Below are 21,133 nucleotides of genomic sequence, written 5' to 3' on the forward strand. Positions count from 1 at the left end.
CATCAAATTCCTCCACTAATCCAACTACTCAGGTAGACAGTGTCTTACTGTGTGTTATTTTGCTTCAGAAAGGACATGGACAACTTAATAAATATGAGAACATCTTAAGAGTCACTGAACTAAATGATACTGATATCAGGTTGAAAGTTACACAAATGAGCTAATAATCCAAGAAAGGAAAAGCAGAATCTTTAAGAAGGTCAGGGTAGGTTCACTTTGGTGAGCTGTTTACAGGATTTATAGCAACTAAAGCAAGTTAGCTTGACATCACTTCTGGACTCTTACAGTACTTATGACACTGCAGTTACAGCCTGGTGGCTTGATGCCCTCCCTTCCAGGTGTTACTTTCCGAGGGAGTAAGAGCCATATCTTGCTTATTTTATAGACCTGGGGCACAGCACAGTACATAGATAACCAGTAAACCTGTGCGGAACAACCAAAAAATAGATGTTTATTTCTATGAACCAGAATTATGGAAAGGTTAATTTCACTAACCCTACATCAACAGGCTGTTTGTATTACTAGTACAGATGTTTTAATCTTTTCAATTTGAAGGGAATTGAGCCCACTTTTGGAATTTTCAGAGACAGGATATGAAGAATGGTGAAGAAAAATGAACCATTCACTGAAATAACTGAGACTATAAACGCTCTTCAGACAATAATAAACTGTTATGGGTTTAGCAATAGCTCTGTTTTCTTGCACTATATAAGGTTCAAAGATGGTAAAGAGGCATAAAGGATCAAAAACTATTGCATTTTTTTATGTCTACTACTCAACAAAATGTATATGCACATTGTTCTGGAGGTATATTAAAATTTTATCATACTTGTTGTTAAAATATAATAATGTTCTCATTTTTTGAGCAGGATGTTACAGAGTTTCCACTACATTTTTGATCCTCTTATAAAGTAAGGACAGGACTTTTTCAATCTGTTTTTAAAAACACTTTTCCTCAAATCAGGTTAAAGTAATATAAAGTGATGTTAAAATAAAAAATTTATATTGGTTACTCTAACAATGAATTGTGATACCCTAGACGATATGGATGTATAAAGTGAGAAAGGAGTCTAAGGAAGAAAACATTTCTCTTCAAGTACACCAATAGTTTCAGCAACCTCCTTTAAGGGGAATTCTTGTACTATCTGCTCAAATATAGTAGAACTGCTGACATGCAAACCAGTCAAAATACTGATAAGCATGCAAGAGGAGACAGGTGAGGGGAAGATGTTCCAACATCACAAAATTAGAGTATTAAATTCACATAATAAAGAAGGGAGTATGGAGATTTAAGATTAATTGCATATTGGAAGAAAAGGAATTGTCTTGTCACTCAGCTAGGCTCTTGACTACTAAGTTGTGAAATCAGGTCAATTACTTTTAGAATGGCTTTTTTATCAAAAAAGCTGACACATACAAATTTAAAGAAGCCAATTAGTATACTTCGTTTTTAAAAAAAGAAAAAAGAAAAGCACTTCATTATTATATCAATTTTCTTAAGTCCTATAGAAGTAGAATCTTTGCATAAAAGATCTTTCTCCACAGATGTTAAGGATGAGTTTATAGGAACTGAACATGTATGTGAAACAGGGGGCTGGAACAGTTTGTGATCTGTACATGTGCTACACACATCAACCCTAATCTAATTAAAACTGAGTTTCTGATTTTAGGGAAGAGTTTCTTGACAATATGGCACTTAGGCAACAAAAATAAATTTCACACACCAACAGTTAATCCCATGGGTGAATTAAATCTTGCCAGTGGAAACAGTAAGTTACCTTCCTTCTATTTGGTTTCTCTTCAGCTCAAGTCCACATGTGAGGGCAATTCCCATTTGCAAAAAAAGGTCCATAGTTATTAAGTCAGAGTCATAGAATGATGTCAGCATTCAGTTACTCAACTGTACAACTAGCATATCAATGCATGTATTTCCATATCTATAAAAATTACTCAAGTAATATTAGAAAGCTAATCAGAAGGTGTCATTCAAAAAATTCTGCACACTTCACTTCGATAAACATGCCTTTTGGAATTCTTATTTTAGATAACATTTTTTTCAACGAAAGCTCTGAGGGTACCTCAGAGCGCACATTTATTAGACTGAGCACAGGAACCCCCAAAACGTGTAGAAAGACCTACTCACCACACTGTTCTTTCCCTTCAACTTTGTTTATTGATGTACTGAACATGAAAAAGTACAAAGAATCCAAACACAAAAGAAAACATGTACAGCCTCTTAAATACTCAACAGAATATATTTTCTATTCCAACAGATGTGAATTAAGTCATACTGTACAACTTCAAATAAATACCAGCCTTACATTTTATTAAGTGCTCTGATAAACACTGTAAAGTGAAGCACAATTTGCATGCCCTCTCATCAATGCCTTGGTTTGCTACAGTAGTATAGGAAAGAAGCATGTAGCTGCTGTTTTCCCGAGAGGGAAACCTTATTTTTTTTAAGTATATACATGTATTTTGTTTTTTAGTTTTTTTTTAAATGCAGGTTAACTCTGACAATCTAAATGCACCTAAGGATATGAGAAAGTGCTAAGCCAATTGATTTCTGAATAGCATTGAGTGGGTCAGCATGAAAACTCGCTTATTCACTTTAGCACGCGCCTCACAGTATATGTACTGTACTATACTGAAAAATTTTATAACTACAATTTTAAATAATAAAAAATAAAACAACGCAACCGCAAAGATAATGTACAACTATGTTATGCATAGCACATTGCCTGTTCTAAGGGGAAGCATGTGAGCATCTCAGTTTATACAAAAAGCAGGACGTAACTATATAGTTCTCAGTGCATCCTGATGAAGGCATTTTTGCCTTCAGCTTTTTTGAAAATTTATTATAAGCTAGATGCTAATCAGAAAATATTTTGTATTTTTTAAAATTTCTTTCATACATGGTAAAGACTTATTTTATTATTTCCCCAAATAGTGGTTTAAGCATCATACAAAGTTAAATTTCAATAGCATACAGATATTTATGATTTTTGTATGAAAAATGTAAGGAAATTTGTTCAAAACCTATGGTTATACTCTTTTTTTACCACAAACATATTTATAAATGAAAATGTAGCATCACCATAAACAGCTGAAGCTAGACTATCTACAGACAAAATTAGCAACAAATCTGATGCACTGTAAATTCAAGTCCTCAGGACAACAAAAGTGATTAAGCAAGACCTCAAGTAACAATGTTAATGCCATTTACAAAGGAAAAAACGGATACAAAAACATTCAAAACCTGAACATCACTTGGCATGTAAGGGAAAAAAAAAATCAAATTAGCTGAAAGGTTCATAAACACAAGGTCTTATTTACATTACACAAAGCTCAGGTGTTAGCCTTGAACGTAACTTTCAAAATACCTTCAAATATATCCAACTCAGATCACTTTTGCCGATTTGCTGCAGTACAAATTATGTGCAACATCTCTTTTCCTTAAGACAAAACAATTCTTCAAACAATACTGCAAGTACATCACTAAACACCATGAGCTCTATCTGAAGGGATTTCTTTAGGAAGAACAGATTTTTTTCCCCCATCGCTTGGTAATTTAAATTTCTTGCCTGCTCTTATATATTCTTTTGTAAATTTTTTTATTTGTTTCAAAATCACAAATCAATGTGAGCCACCTATCACATAATAACCAGGATGATCAGACGCTCCACTGGTGATTACAAAAATGAAACCAGCAGTGTTTTCCCCCATTGATTCTACTCCTTTCATACAAAGATCTCAAAAGTATTTTCTACATCATAAATCTTTCTAAATTTTCCAATCACTGCAAATTTCCTGGTAAATTTTAAAAGCTCACTAGGTGTCATATGAAGAGATTTCTCAAAGTATTCAAGTCAAAATATTTGTTCCAGGACCAGTAAAAAGTTTCTCCAAATTTTCTTTTTTATAAAAATAGATGCTTTTTTTAAACCCACATCAAAGAGGCTCTTATCTCTTTGGCAAGGTACTGCTTTACGAAAAGTTCTCCAGTATTCTTACAATAAGCGTTTATAATGTAGCCCCCCCCTTCCCCAACCCAAATCATAATTACAAAATAAATACTGTTTTTAACGTCATAAATAAAAATGTAAACTTCAAAATACTTTTCTTAGACATAACAGCAATGCTTTAAATGTAAACCAAACACAAAGCTAATCAGAAAAAGAAAAAAAGGGGGAAAAAAAAGACACAACCAACTGAAGAATTACAACACAAAGCCTCAATATTTACTCACAGGTTCAAGGCAGTTATGTAAAAAGAAAAGAAACGTCTTCCCTTAGCTGAAACACTTTAAAAGGTCCACCTTCTTCAAAGAAGGCAATAGAATGCAATGTGACAGGTAAAAACCCTGTACCTCTTGTCCATATTCAAACATAAAAGATATTTAAGAAGTTTTAATTCAAATACTAGCAATAAAAAATCTCACATATTTCTTAGGATGCTAAGTAGTCGTTTTATCCCCATCTCAACACTGACTTACAAAGACATTTACTAATGTATAAAGTTTCTCTTAACTTGCCTTTGTTGTATAGTTTTCATATATAAATGGACTGAGGACAAGAGCTCATTAGGCTTTGTGCGTTTTGTTTGTCTTAAAGGAGACCTGAAGGACTCTGTCTCCCAGACGGTATCCATTGAGGCTAGCTATCGCCATGGCAGCCTCATCATAGTTTGTCATAGTCACAAATCCAAAACCTTTGCATTTATTGGTGTTAAAGTCACGGATGACCTTCACGTTGGTGACAGCTCCAAAAGGCCCAAACATTTGCCACAGGATACTCTCATCTGCGTCAGGAGCCAGGTTGTACACAAAAATACACCACCCTGTTCCTGGGTGCCCAGGGATATTAATTCCAGCCAAACTGGTCATTCCATCAATGGTCATTGGAGAAAACCTACTAAACAAAACAGGAAACATACATGCACACACACATACGCACACACACACAAACACAAAATAAAAAAAAAAAAAGGTTGGTTACAACAATGAACTTAATTCTTTTCCCTTTCCGATCCCAAGAGTTTCAGTAACTGCCCTCCCTCCAACAGATACATACAACTATTTGATGTTTCAACCAAAGTCTCTGTGTGGCTTGCAGTGACATGCTACACTATCAAGGTATTGCTAAGTTATGAAATGGCCATTATATGCTATGTTGAATAATATTATCCACAACAGCAAATAAATATATCTAGAACTGACTTCATGTATAAGCAGGACTGGGAGGAAGACCAACATATACATAAACATGCTAAAACGTCGCAACACAATATTTAAAAAATGGGTTTTTAAAAGACCAAGTGGCATCCAGTGATAGAAAAATATTCCTTGAGTCAACCATGCTTCAAAAAACAGCTTCTTGTTAGGTTGTACATGCAAAAGAAAACCCAACATAAACTTATAAAGGATGTCAACTCCCAAAATCAAAGAAACTAACCAATGATGGGGGGGGTTATGGGTATCATGAACCTCTATCATTACCTCTTTACTCCATAAGCCATATTGAGCAGATTGTCCAACCTGCAAAACACACATTTAGCAAACTTCAGTTTTTAATTTTCCCCCTTGACATTCCAGAAAGCTGGGTATGTTACTACCATTTTGCAAGGGGATATTTGTACATTAATTGTACGTGAAAACTAAAAACATTGGGTCTTTTCACATTCCTGAGAAAGTGGGTACCCACTGCTGCCATATGAGACTAGCTTTTCCAATGGGTACAGTTTATCTCTAGAAGGGTCTGTGCAATGAAGAGGAAACACAGGTAGTCATCTGAGAAAACCACTCACAGAGGAAATGTCAAGGCTCTGGAATAGTTAATGTTTGGGCGCTCACCTTTTGCCTGGCATGTTGTAAGTGTTCCACATGCACCTCCATGTATTTTATAATACTGTTACAGAAACAAATAATAGGCCCCAAATGGAGTCACTTTGCGGAGCCCCATGTCAGCAAACTGAGAGTTAATATCTAATTATAGTTTCAGCCTCTCCCAGGAATGTGATTTTTATAACCAGTCAATCGGGAATTACCTGATCAACACTAGTGAGATAATCTGCCTGTCAGACCCCTGCCCTTCCCCCAAAGAGTAGGTGACCTTGTCTGAAAACAAACTAATCTTTGTAACTTCCCTCTTCCCCCTCCCCTTCTGCCTATATTAGCATTCTATTTTGTACAGCTCCTCAGAGCTCCTAATTTGCTAGATATAGATAAGACACTGCCTGATTCATGAATTATTGAATAAAGCCAACTTGATCTTCAAACTAACTCTGCTGAATTTTGTTGTTTTATTTTTTAACAGATTTGGTGGCAGCAAAGGGATGCAAAGTGAACATCTGATGGCTTCAAAGACAACAGAAAATACAGACATGGTGCCCAAGATCCCTTTTGAGGTTCTCTTTCTTGCCACTTTCCAGACTGTGGGTAAGTTCCTCTCAGTTCTGAGCTCCACTCTTTGGCATTGAGCTCCCAATCTCATTGGCTTTCCAGTCAGTTCTACATTGGGAGCAGCTCGTAGTTCAGACCAAAATTCTCATTGGATTGGTGGAAACTCCAAACTCTTGATTCTCTCCCAAGATCTACATGGATACCATTAATGGCAGTTTCAAGTTTCCCATTTATGTGGAACCCCCAGTCCACAGTCCTTGTTGTTGAGGCCTGCTGATTCAATCTTTCCCCAGTCCAAGGTTCCACAATGGGAATTGATGGTGGTATGCACAGGGCCTTCTCTTGGCCAGGAAGCAGTAACGTCTCTTGTTTACTGCTAATACATTAAGGTGCACATGTTTGTCTCATTTTGTGTAATAGCTATTGCTAATGGAAATCTCGGAAGCAGCCACAAAATTGGTGGGAATAGGTTGAACATTTAAAAGCTGTAAAAGTGCTTGCCAACACCAAAAACTCACATGCCATCCTGCATGGTCATGGAATAAGCTGCTCATGGAAAGGGTCAGACTGACACTAGGTCACCTGCCAATGTCAAGAAAATTTCTGCGCAATGAGGTACACTGTAAAACACCACATAATAATGGCCAACCTAGCAGCACATCCCATTTAGTTTGGCTCTGAGATACCCAAAGGCTTAGCTAAAATAAATAGTAGAAATGGTATCCTTAAATTCCAAAGAGTTGAGCACACCATCTTTCAGCACACTTGATTATTTTATGTCTGAGAACTATGGTTCTGGAAGCTATAAGTATCTACAAAAATGACAAAATATTGCCAAAGACAACCTAGAATTACAATGGCCACCATGGGGCCAATTAGACAAGATCATTTAAGAGTGTACTTGAATGCAAGGGTTCCCAAATAAATCAAAGAGATTGGGATACCTATTTAAACTGGTATGCAGTAGCTTCAAATAGGCTTAAGATTTCAAAATCATTTCATTAAAAAATTCACTGCAAAAAACTAATAAAAAATTAAGACACAACAGGTACCTAAAACAAAGGATGATAAAACTGACATGATTCCTGCTCCCCTCTATCCTCATTATATAAGTACTCACATACTATTAACCCTATATCTGCACTGCCTTTCCACTCTGAAAAGATTATTAAACAGTTACCTTTTAAAATGAAATCACCCAAGGTTGCAGAAGATAGTCTTCATGTTTCTTTCAGTCCTTAGTCAAAGATCAAACTAAAGAACTTAAAGAATTTCATAAATCAAGGGTAGACCCTCAAAAGTTTTCTGAAGAATTTAGAGTCATTATTGGGTTATATAACCCCAGGCTACCAGATCTTAATCATCTGTGCACATGCTGGTGGGACTTGATGAAGCCCCAAAACAGATAAAGCAGGATGGAATAACTCCAGGATGATATCCAAGATCCTCAACCTTCAACACGGTCTCCTCTTGGACCAGAAAATACTCACAAAATAGGGACTGATCTTTAAGCCATTCTTGGAGCCTTCCCTGCCCATGCTGACTGTTCTGTTATCCAAACATGTAATAAAAAAGAAAGATGAATCTGTGGCAGACTTTAGCAGCTCTCTGGAAGCTCTCTTCCTTGGCATTCTGGGTTCCAACAATAAATGAGGTCACCCAACCTGCTGTAGCTGCTCTGTTTGTAAACAGGTTGCCTCCTGAGATTAGTGGATTGATAAAAATGCAGAAAAAGGATGAGTGGACAGGCTGACAGAACTCCTGACCAGAGCTGAAGCACTTGGAAAGCACTTTGAAGTAAGACCACAAACAAAAGTCCGCCAAGCTATTGGCCTTATACCTTTAACAGCTTCAAAGCAAGGCACCTAAAATAACACCTGGACCCCCCACATTCCATCCTTCTAGGGGTCCACGATCAAAAAGTATTGTTCTACAGTGACCTATGATTCAATTTGACTGAATGCTTTAAGCTTTTTGATATTTTTGACAAACTTACCAAAATCAAATTCTAAGTGAATTCTTTTTTCACCTTGAACAAACTTCGGTATTTTCCAGAGGACCCCTGGAACATCTCAAAACACTTGTTCTTTCTTCTTATAAAAGAAGGGAGATGTTACACTAATTAGGCATAGTTGATATGTTAAGTTACCCAGCAAGCATTGTCAAATAAGAAGTAATACTAAACCTCTATATGTTGCATTTGTATAGGTGTGTGTTATAAGTGTTCCAGAATTGTATGAAATTCCTCAAGTCTGATATGCCCTGGTATGATACTGTTATCACTATTATTCTTGTTATCATTTTAAAATGCTGTAACATAAATAGCCAGATTTCCTTCTCAATTCTGTCACAATGAACTTTCATCAGATCCTTAACCACGGGCATTTTTTTAAGTCTCTTGTCATTTACAGACAGTCAGTTGCTTTTACTCAGATGCGATGCTTTGCAAAACTGTTCTAGCAAAAGTGTACCATCTCCAAGGAGATTCATAGAAAAGACTTTGACAAGTATCGGTTTCTGGTAACTTTAACATCAGGAAACTGGTAAGAATTTCCAGAACTAATGGAAAAACTGGATTCAAACAGAACAAGTATTAATTACATGGGACTGAATGAAGTAAGGAGGATGATCATAATTCTTTTTGACTTTTTGTTTGAAACATTGCTGGTTCTTTCATGTTTTCTTTGTCCAGATTTAAGGGAAAAGACTTTTCTAAGCTATCTATGACTTGGAGCAGTTGAGGAAAGTACTTTTTTTGAAAACAAAGACGAAACATTTACTTTTTCTCCCTACCTGATCCCTCCGGAATTCAGAAACTCTTGACTATTCTTTACATGACAATATAATTAGTTATTTCCATAAGTTGGATAAGAATCTGTTCTCCTGGTAACAGAACACAAGTGGAAGGAAATACTGGCTATATTAACAAGGCTTTGACTGGAATGTCGTATTTGAGAGAGATGTGTAAACACTCAGGTATGATCAGGAACTGATTGGAAAGCCTGGCCTGGTACCTTGCTTTGTATTAAGGTTTCCAGCAGCCTTATCATTTAAGTAAGGAAGGTCACTGCCTGGCTGGCTCAGGAACTTCAGAATATTTGGGGGTACCTCAAGAGAAGAATTCACCCAAACTATAGGTACTACAGATGAAATCTAGTGGCGAATCCTTGGCTTAGCTTTCTAGCATCAAATGCTTTTAAGATTCCAATCTGAGATTGCTTATGAAAGTTCCAGCAGAGCAATCTTAAAATAGAGCTTATATGGTTAATCACTACTCTTGATGCAAACAAATTAGTTTTACTGAGATTAACTCTGGTTTAAAACCCCCCATTATACAGATGATATAGAAATTATATATAGCATATAAATATATATGAGATCACATAGAAACTCTGTATTTCTCAATATGTAGGATTATAGAGAGAAAAATTATGTTTGCACCTTCGTATATACTAGATTCTAGTCCTATTGTTTTTGATGTTTTGGCATACACCTATAAACCGGACTGGATTCTGATACTTCTGTTTTCCTCAAATCCTAGCTAAGACTCTCCAAACTAACATTTCTTCTTTTCTCCTACCCTCCTGATTTGGAATCACAAAGAACAAAAAATATCCTTGACTCTGCTTGGAAGGGACTATACCATATCCTCGTCACTATCCAGATGGCACCTAACTCCAGGGACGTGAACCTTAGGTATGCATGTAACAGATAAAGACCAGACCTGACATCTGGTCCTGCGCAGACACTGGGGACCTCCAAATCAAATTCACAAGGAAGAGAGGTAGCTGACATCAGTTTAGACTGCTTTGTTTCCACCTGAGCCACTGGATCAAGACTTCCTACTTTACCTAACATAAAATCCTTTCCTCTTTTAATTCTTCCTGTTACTCTGGCATTGGCCTGGAATGATAACACCATCATCTCTATCTCCAGGCCACTACTAAAGAGAGTAACCTTTCAGACTGCTAGATTTGTCATAAAAAAACTTTTTTTATCTGTCCATTAACAGTACCACCTTACCAGAACTGGTTTGTGCGCTGACAGGAATTATCTTTTTGGTGGTGATCATTCTCAGGCCTACGAATGCTCTGATGGCTGGCGCATAACCAGACAATCACTCTTCTTCGGTTACCTAACTGTGCCCTAAGCTAACCACAAACTGACTGAGACACTGCACCAGTCACCTCCCCTAAATTTACAGTCAAGTTAGAGAAGACCTACCGTGAGGTGTTCACAACCCAGGACGTGCTTCCTTTGGCAGGTCCCTACCTCACCGGTTAGGAGCAAATACAAAATGAGGTTATGTTCAGGAACCTCTCTTATTCCTCCTGGATTAACACTTCTGAGGAAACTGAAACTCAGCTACATAAAATTACTGAGCAAGCCATTTGCCTTAGGAAAGCAACTCCTTCAATGGGGTCTTTGACTTACTGGATTTTTATTGGTTTGGGTCTTTGGGACCCAAAGTACACTCCAGACAATGGGAATTATCCTACTTATAATAATCATAGTAGTCTTCCTGACATGCTATATTCTCTCAAAAGCTTTAAATGCACGTTTGCAGCCACTAACCACCAACCAACTGATCTCCCTAAGACTGGGACGCCAGTAAAGGAATGAAAAAAATGAGTAAAAATTGTGAGCCTGAAGTCATGACCTGTGAATACCATATTCAGTGAAGAACCATGACCTGTGATCATCACAGCGAAGATCAGTAGAAGCTGGAGAACTACAGAGTGGCAGCTGGTAGTGCCACTAATGCTTAAATTTTGATGCCATCTCTTAGTTAAGCTGAGCATCGGACCAAAATGGAGTCACTTTGTTGAGCCCCATGTCAGCAAACCAGGAGTTAATATCTAATCTACCTGTAGATTCAGCTTCTCCCAGAATGTGATCTTTAGCCAGTCAACTTGGAATTGTCTGGTCAATGCTAGCAAGGCAATGTGCCTGACAGACCTCCATCCTTCCCCCAAAGGAAGGTAACCTTGCCTGAAACAGTCTACTCTGTTGGAAATTTCTTCCCCAGTTTCTGCTTATAAAACATTCCATTCTGTACAGCTCCTCAGAGATCCTTTCTATTTGTTAGATGGGATGCTAATTGTTGAATAAAGCCAATTTGATCTTCAAATTTACTCAGCTGGATTTTGTTTTTCAACACAACTCTTAATTTTCCTAACTATTGGTTCCTGGATATACTAAGGCACACAAATTAAACTACTTGACCAAGATCAAAGGGTTAGTCTAGTAAATGGTGGTACTGACATTCAAACTCAGTTTTACAGAATTTCGTAAGTTTCCCTTCTACCTCCCAACTTTGAAGGATCTTCATTTCTTAGAATCAAAGGTGTTATTACACACAGGCAGGAAGAGCATTGTAGACAACCATGGCTAAAGGTCCCATTTCTCAATGTGCTTGGCTAAGGTCCAGAGAAAGAAAAATAATAGATTCACTGCTCTAGTGAGCAGCAAAGCAAGGCATTCAGGCATCCAGCCTGATGCTTATTTTGACTATGCTGTAAGAAGGGGGGACCTACTTGAGGTATAAGAAGCCAGGTAGAAGCAGGTCTGCAGAAGCCCCACACTGAGTGTGCATGCTGCCCCTGTGAATAATAGCTCCCATTTACCAAGGGCTTCCTAGGCCTGGCTCTGCTCTCAAGGAGAGGCATGTTTCACTTCCTCAGACACCCAAGCAGTCCTGAGGAAGGCAATGTCATTACCCCTGTTTACAGATGAGGAAATTGAGGCTCAAAGAACTCAAATATATTTGGGTGGGAAAAAAAAAGAAGCCAGGCAAAAACAATTCAACTTGATCTTCTCTTAAATTTTTGAAACAAAGTAGTTGGGAGTAGATGCATACTCTTTAAAACTCTCCACCCTTTTCCTATTTCAATCAAATTGATTTAGAGTACTTGAGAATCTTTATCAGTTTCAAAAAGGCCATTCTGATGTTCCAAATGCCCACAATGTGTACCAATTCATTACCTGTGTTTAGAGGAAGTAGGTATAACTTAACTGCCTGTAGAGCCACGTTCAACTGCCGCAGAATCCGACGCTCTGTAAATAAGATTCTGGGTCAGGGGAATGATGTTTTCTTTCAATACCAGTGAAAGGTGAGTTTTGAGAAATGTCTCAACCTTACTATCTAACCTGTGGCCTCAAATGAGGCAGGAGCACACGCATTAGAAAGCAACTCCTTCTAGTTTTATAAAAGCTAAAAAATATCTCTTTCTGGTCTACCAGAAACTTCACACATTCCTGTTCCCAATCACCTCTGGGCATTTTGTATGTTCTGTAAAAAAAACGGGAAGAACTGAGCTGAGGTAACACTAAGTATAAGGAAACAGAACAAATCATATTGACAAAGCATCCTCATTCACCTGTGTCTGTCTTGTACCCCAACCCTGTCAGGAGCAGGGAATGTTTATTCCTTATAGTACCACAAAATACAGAGCACAGGCCTGGATCATTGCAGGTTCACACTAAGTATCTGTTGACTGAATAAAAGCAATGAGGTCACCCACATCAACAACTTAGAATGAAAGCTATCAGGAGGGTTGGCTGGGAGCCTGTTTGCACATTCAAGGGAGAAAGCACATGTGGGGAAAGAGTATATAGGTGGGTACATTCCATTCCATCTGTTTTCTGCAGAGATGTTGAATACATATAAAGATGCCTTGCCTTTATACTTCAAAACAAAGGCCACAAATACCAAAAATAAAGATGCACAACTTAGTAGAACCAACCAAAAAAGTAATCTGATACAGATAATTTCATACAATTGTAGAATGATCAATACAGAATGCATTTGGCATATGATACTTGCAGAAGAGAAGAGCATACTGAGGTAGCCTTCCAAGTGCTGAAAGGCCCAGATGCAGAGACACCTTACCAATTCACTCAAAACAGAGTTACATCATCTTTGGCATTAACTAGGCCCAGGTAGGGACTGTCACACTCTGCCACTACCAGCTTGGGATACGAAACAAAGTCCAGAGATAGACTCTCCTAAACAAGTTTTCATATTTTCAAGACAGGTGGAACCCAAAACTGCCCGAGAAGTGAATGACATGCATTAAAGGAGAGACATCTTATTTGCCACTCTCCAACCCAGGATTCTCCAAGAAAGAGGCCTAGGACCTCATACTAGAGCCTCTAAGCACCTTTCCAATGGGGTCTTGTACTTGCCCTACTTCTGAAATCTTACGTGATATCATGATCCTGACTACTGATTTCTTCACACAATAACCACTTTAGGAAAAATTCTGTCCTTTGAAATTTAAGCCAAGTTATCTATGTCTACCTCTCCCCACCTCTCCCCTCCCCCTCCTTCACCTTCTCTTCTCCCACATCCGTCAATAAGGAGACTAGGGAGGAGCATCAGATCTAAGAAACAGGATATAGGCAATGCTGAAACTTCTTGCAAGCCACACACCCTTGTTTCCCATTGGAGCTGGAAGATGAAGTGGGTGTTCCATGGAGGCACCATGCACCCCAGTAGTACAGCAGTTAGCTCAGTCACAAGGACCACTATTACATTTCAGAATTATACATCTTTTCTGGGTCAGTTCAGCACTCGAGGACAGCCATCTTTTTCATTTGTGGTCATTTAAAAATGGAAACCAATTTTTAATGCAGACCAAGTTAGTAACCTCCAGAATGACCCCAGGGGTTATATGCATGATGATGTACTGCAGTGTCTCAAGTAAATATTAAAGGGTTTGTGAAAAATATTTTTTAACTTTAAGGTACTCTTTATTCACATGTAACTGATGCACCACACCCCATACCCTCACTCAGTTCCCAGGTATCACATATTTTCCTGGGGGAAGAAGACAGAGCAGTCCTCAAAAGGGCAGTGACACTCCCACCGTTCTTTAGCTTGGACAGAACCCACTTTGAAAAACCACAATAGGTGGATTTTTAGGATTAGATAGGGAAACCTGGCTTTAGCTAAAATAACCATCAAAGAGGTAGCCTAACAAAGATTTCTGCAAAAAAAAAAAAAAAGTAATAATAAAATAATCGGAGTGAGGATGACACTGGTAAGGGAAACCCTAATAAATAAGAAAAGAGAAAGCTAGTTATTTCTCCTACTCCTAATACAAAGTACATTATGAGGTTAGACATGAGATAATCCAACATGTTTTATATGAAGTAAGATAAGTTTAAAACCGTCAAGATAATTTTATGAATCTTGCTTTAAAGGCATATTATTCATTAAGATGTTGGGTAAAGGAAATATGAAAGTCAACATAACTAGCAAGACATCTGATGCATTGTTTATTTCATCTTTATTCTATCTTTGCTTTCTGTTAGATTAGTTTTATGAGTTGATGAATGTACAGGACAAGCCCATGGGCATATAATTTATGAAAAAATACAGATTGGGGATGTGTGCAAATAGTTTTCTATCAATAGGAATAGAACTTGGACCAAAACTAGGCAGTAGAACCATATATTGGGTAAAGCATTACCTTGACAAAGCTAGATGTTTGTATGCAGAGAATAAAAAGAAGATATCTGCCTAGTTTTCAAGAAATTGAGCTGACAGACTACAGAGGGCAAGTAAAGGGAAATATGAAATCAGTTAAAGTCAGAAATAACAACACAAATAGAGATTACTAATGGGTAAGAAAACTGAACCCTACAAATAATGGTTCTCAAAATATCTCCAAAGTTCCTGCCAAGATCTGCTTTGAAGTTAAGCCACACAACAAGATCATCAACTTATCCCCTTAACAACTGGATAACTATTTGTCCTCTAAGAAAAAAAAAAATATTTAAGAAGATATCAGTCTCTTCCAAAAGGAAATTGGGAGAGCACAACTAGCACATTGCCATTAATGCAACCGAACTGCTGATTTTAAAAGGTTCTTTCAAAATGCACAAAGGCTTATAGAAGCAGGCACACAGGCCATAAGACTAGATCACATTCCATAAAATTAAAGTCACTCCACAAGAAGAGAGATGAAAAAATTTGGCTGAAAATTCAATTCAGATACCATATCCCAAGAATATGCTTAAGGGGCTTGAATTACACTGACCATCCAAATAAATAAGGAGGTTTTATTTTGAAAACAGTTGTCAAATAAGCATATCAGATCAGCGGTGCTCATGTTAAAATAAATTTCCTTCTAATTACTCACAAGCCCACTTTTTAACTTAACTCTTATTACTGACCTAAAAGATACGGCGCATTTCATGAATATTAAGTGTCCTTGTCTATTACTGTAATACTTGTAACTTGTATTCTCAATCTTTCTCAACTCCCAACATACTATGACAACATAAAAACACATAGTGGGAAATTTTCTAAGTGTCTGCTGGAAGGTGATAAAACTCAAGGTTAATAGCATTAGGATCAGTCATTAGGGACAAAATATTTGTTTATCAATGTAGATCTGAACCAGATTAGAGCAAAATACCAACAAAACAAGTTCTTAATTGAAGAGTTTTTATGAGGTGAAAGACAATTCAGTCTTAATTCGACAGAAGGAGGGAAAAAAAATCAAGGTAATGACAGCCAAGGTTTTAAAGATATTAAAGAAAAGCAACCAAACACATACCAGGTTAAATATAACTCTAGGAATAAAGGCTCTCAATTTCTTCTAACACTCAGCCTAGACTAAACACGTTTACTGAGCTCAAAAATTAGTTCATAGCATATTATCTGGACAGAGATTATGGAAGGAATGGTAAGTCAGGTCATGGAGACAAGAGTTCGGAATCTGAAACTCTTTCTTTCATAAAATCATCCCCATTTTCAGAAACCAACTTTCCCTTTACAGCAGACAACTCTTATTCCCTTTTTCCAGAATTTCTTTCTATAGGAGTCAAAGAAAGGAAGAATTTCCAAGTTAACATATGGAATTAAAAGATAAAAGCACAGAATGTGCAGAAGATATTTAAAAAGATATTAAATTTGACCATCAGAACATCCTGCAAAGCTACACCCAACCACAAATAAAAAAGCACAAAGCACAAGGGAGTTGGAACAGATACAGTTGTTATCAACAACCTGATATTTAAGTCACCTCTATGCTTTGTCATTTCAATAATCAGGCATTCTCCTGAAGATCCTGTCATTTCAGTCTTTCAGAGCTTAAATTGGAAACACAAAAAATAACTAACAATTTAAACTACCAAAGCTTTCTTGTAACAGCAAGCATTTAGACTTTCACAGCGTTAAAATAAACAAGTTTCAAAGAACTTATCCTCTATCTAAGCTCAAAATTCTTTTCTAAGCCCCAAGCTCTGAAGCTAACTGGTATGTTCCTTAGGAAACACCTCTAGAATTCCTTCAAGCTTGTCTTTGCCAAATTTGCAAGACGTATTATTCTCTTAAGATGTCACTGAGGAAACCTAGAGGCAAAGCTAAAACTGGCTTTGTGAGCTTTCTTCTTCCAGAAGGAAAAGCAGCCCCATGCATCTCTGTCTCTGGCCCAGTCTTCACTACCATCATCACAGTATGTTCTTTCTGCCAATGTTTTTTTTAAGCCTCACAAACTTAAGTAGAATGAATATAAGCAAGGCTCAATCAACTGGGCACCCAGTCATCCAGTACCAAATAGAGCCATTTGACAGCACCACCTCCTCTCCCAGGGCAAAAGCCACACTAAGTGGGAATTAAATGTAGTATCTATGGCACATTTCTTTCTTAACCCTCAGATGACATAGAGTATTTTTTAAAAGGAGACATTTGACTGACTTAATACCTGTTTTCAAAACTGAATACCCCAATGAAAAAGTGCATGTGATTTAAGCATGAAAACGTTAACTCCTTATTAAGCTATGTTTGTGATTATACTTTTGGTAATTAACTATTACCAGACAGGAAAGAAAGAACACTGTTCTATGCACTTGTGATTTTTTTTCTTAAATTAGCATGGGAGTTAAATGGAATTATGGCTGTAGTCTACCATATGGCCAAAAACGGTATTAAAAAATGTTCTGGAAAATAAAAACTGATTGACGTTATGAAACCAGGAGTTCTTTGTGCTCTGCTCAGTATCTTAAAGCCTCTATTCTTCTCACATGCAGATAAGCTATGTTTTTTGAGTCACTCTTGGTTTAGTGTTATCCCAGGATTAGAATAAACCTCAAAAAAGTAGAATATTTATACCTGTCCACAAGATAGAATGTCTTCTTTGGACTAAAGATACATGGTCATTCTATGGACTATACAGGGGTCTGAAAACTACCACCCACAGGCCAAATCCAGACTGCCATCTGTTTCTGTATAGCCCTGTATAGGAGCTAAGAATGGTTTTTACATTTTTAAAGAGTTGTTTTAAAAAAATAACATATGCAACAAAGACTGTGACCCACAACACCTAAAATAATTACTATCTGGTCCTTTACAGAGGCTTGCCAACCCCTAAACTACAAGAAATAAAAAATTTTAAAGGGGAGAAGGACCTGTTTGTAGATATTTAATATATTCACATAGGTTACATATTCTTAGCAGTGCACATATTATAAAACAAAGTAACTCTAGGAGCTTGACCTAAAAAACTGAAACATGAGAATAAAACCTTATCAAGAAAAAAACTAAAAAGGGGAAATCAGAAGGATTTGAAACAGTTAAGAAACCAGGATTTTGTAGGTCAGGGTTTCTCAACGTAGGCACCTTGATGTTTGGAGATGGGTAAGTGCTTGTTGTTAGGGGCTATGTAGGATGTTTCGTGGTATCTGTACTCCACTCCCCTGCCAGTTACATTATGCCGACATAACTGTGTCCAGACACTGCCAAATGCCTCCTGAGGAGCAAAATCACAGCCCAGCTGAAAGTTGCTGCTGTAGGTTATTGTCTTCTTGTCCCCACCTTGATATTAGCAAAGTACACTATTCCCCAAGTAGGTTTTCTCTGTGCCCATAAGAAAAAGAAAGGCAACAATAATCATAATAAACCAGAGATTCTGTCAGTACAAGTACTGGACAGTGAACCTGAGACTTCTCAGTTTAGGAGCTGGGCAGAAGAACCAGACCAGACTTACCTAAAACGCTGTGCCTGCTGAGCTAATGGTCCTGGATACCTTCTGTTTGGAGACTGGTACAGCTGGGAAAGGATGGCCTGATTGGTTTTTTGGCTTGGATTATTAGCAAACTTTACAGTGATTGGCTCTGTGGCACCAGGTGGTTTCTGGCCATTTAGGCCTTTGATAGCTTCTTCTGCCTCAATCCGCTTGTCAAATCGAATAAACCCTACACCCCTTGATATGCCTATGGTAGATTTGGGTAAGGATTTGGGAAAGAGGGAGTAGAAGGAAAGAGGAGGGAGAGAAGAAAAGATAAATTAATTTTTCCTTCTCAAGAACATGTTTTCACCCACATATAACATCTGCCGCAAAATCACAGGAGGAGGAAAAGTTTTACCTTAACTCACTAGCGACTTAGTCTAGAATCACAATTTTTGTCATTTTTTTAAATGCATAAAGTTACCTATACAATTTGAATACCTGTTATAAATGCCCACCCCAATAAACCAAGAAGAGAAAGAAAACACACAAGTTATATCCATGTTTTTTATCTCTTCGCCTTCTTCTATCCCTCCTGTACACCCACTCTCTTTAATAATGTCAAAAGCATACAGGAGTTCTATTTTTCAAATTATGCTACTGGACAAACAGCTCAGAAACAAAGGGGACAGGAGCTCCCTTTCTTGCAACAAGGAGAAGAGAACCAGGCATTTGCTAAAAATGCTAAAAAGCTATCCTAAGAATAATGAATAGTGGTAGAAAGATGTATTTCAGCTAATTTTTAAAATAATGAAGTTCTGCTTAATATTATATAGGATCCCAGCCTTGAAGAAAAATATCCTGAAACTCCCCCATTGCTTTTTTAACTAGCTACAGTTTGTTAGCAAAGTAATACTACATGGAGAAAAAGAAGTAAAAGAAGGCCTAAATTTTAAAAACAAAAGAGAAGTAAAGGCTGAAAGCTTTCTGGCTTTATCAGTATTACTCCCAACTATGGTATGCCAGCCTGTCTCATGCTCTCCCCACTCCAAGAGATGAAAATAGGAAAGCAGAGGGATGGCCAAATACCTGTCCAGCTTTTGAGAAATGGTAGAAGGAAACCAAACTTACTCCATTTAATTAGCTTAAACAGGCTAGCTGGGGTGGCCATAGCTGACCATCATGATTTGCAAGGAAACACTTTCTTGGCAAGCAAATTGGTGCTAGCAGTACCAGCTTGGAATTGGAGCTGGAAAAGTCTGTCTGTATGTCTGAGAGTATGTCACTGAAGAAAAGAATAAGAGGTTATAAAGATAGACTAAGAAAAGATACACTAGACTATCATGATTTATAGGAACTTCAAGAAGGAATGAAGGTCTGCTTGCTTTACAGTTAATACTGTGTTAAGTTCAATGGCTTAGAATTTTATTCTAAAGTAGATAAGGCATTTTTTTTCCATGTACACTTATCTCTGACAGCCCCTATCACTTTTCCTTTCCTATTAAACTATATCCATTGTACATTATTACCACCTGATGGCTGAGTAACAAAATTGCAGGATTTTTCATTTCAGGTAAAATGAAAAATTTCACTTTGAAAGCCCAAGTATAAAGATAAGATGGTGAAATGACAGCAGATCTATCCTGTTAAGTTATCTATTAGTACCTTTTAAAAATAACACCTAGGACTTAACTGTTCCACGAGGAAAGCATTCTATTAGCAATGTAGTAATGACCTCTACACAAGCTGAGTCTTCTAAACTTGTCCTCAAAGTTGAGCATCAGAATGACCTGAAGGGCTTGGGAGAACACCTGTTCTCAGAACTCCATTTATCAGATGTTGGGTGCAGCCCAAGAATTTGCATTTCTAGTGGGGGTGCCCAAGGACACTGATGCTACACGTATGGGACCACACTGGAGGGAGGACCACTGACTAAACCAGGAGGCAATGAGGCACGTCCACCTGTGAGCCTAAGCACTCAGACTGGATTCGCAGTTAAGAGATGGTCTTTGTGTATCACAGGTAAAATCTACTCTTAATTCACCAAGTTCTTATTAAGAATGATGATTAAAAAAGCATTAATGATATGAACAAAAAAAGGGCCATTGTTGTTACTTTCAACAAACTTATCTGGATTGCTAGACCTGAATTTCTACATAACCCTATTAGCAGTCTGTGTGATTTAACACCTTGTGATAGAATGTAAGAGGAGGATTATAAAATGCAACTAAGAAGGGAAGACCATATTTGCACATACCCTCACTGAACTAAATATTCTCCATACAGCGAATCCTATAGGCAATTCTCCCAATAATGTGTAATCTCTCTACCCAACTCTAGCACGGCATTTCCTATGAAGCCAGTTAACAGCACAGAGGGCCATAACACAGGCTGCTACTGATCAAATTCAGATCAACTAAATGGATCATCACTCGAAGAATTAAAACTTGACCTGCTTTGACCTGATTTCATTCTGTAATTGATCCACTGCTTTCTTAAACAAGAAAATCAGACAGTGTAATATATGATGTATCTCCAGTAGTATTATCATTGTAAGAAAGAATGTGAGGGAAGGGAAATGAAAGAGAACAGGAAAAGTGAAAGAAGGAGAGAGAAGAAAGAAACACAAAGATATTAAACAGGAAAAACAATCTTTCCCTCCACCCAAACTCACAAAATCTTAATGTGACTCAAATACTTATTGAGTATAGGGCACTATCATGGATTTTCTCCCTTTTTACCATGTTTTTCTACTTCCAATGTTTTAAAAAGA

General features: G+C 37.4%; 1 protein-coding gene across 10 annotated transcripts in view; it reads right to left on the reverse strand.

The window, feature by feature from the left end:
• Positions 1–2,160: 2,160 nt before the first annotated feature.
• ELAVL2 (ELAV like RNA binding protein 2) overlaps positions 2,161–21,133 on the reverse strand; it is a 164,883-nt gene continuing 145,910 nt past the window's right edge. For 8 of the 10 annotated variants that reach the window (XM_036898138.2, XM_036898141.2, XM_036898135.2 and 5 more), the window contains 3 exons: positions 18,400–18,625; positions 5,498–5,536; positions 2,161–4,913 (listed from right to left, as the gene is read on the reverse strand). In XM_036898138.2, the coding sequence (XP_036754033.1) occupies positions 4,583–4,913; positions 5,498–5,536; positions 18,400–18,625 (596 nt within the window). In that variant the 3' untranslated portion in view covers positions 2,161–4,582. The remainder of the gene's footprint in view (positions 4,914–5,497; positions 5,537–18,399; positions 18,626–21,133) is intronic. The other 2 variants (XM_036898127.2, XM_036898124.2) reach the window with 1 other exon arrangement.

Source organism: Manis pentadactyla, chromosome 3 (assembly GCF_030020395.1).
Source record: "Manis pentadactyla isolate mManPen7 chromosome 3, mManPen7.hap1, whole genome shotgun sequence".
Classification (NCBI taxonomy): domain Eukaryota; kingdom Metazoa; phylum Chordata; class Mammalia; order Pholidota; family Manidae; genus Manis; species Manis pentadactyla.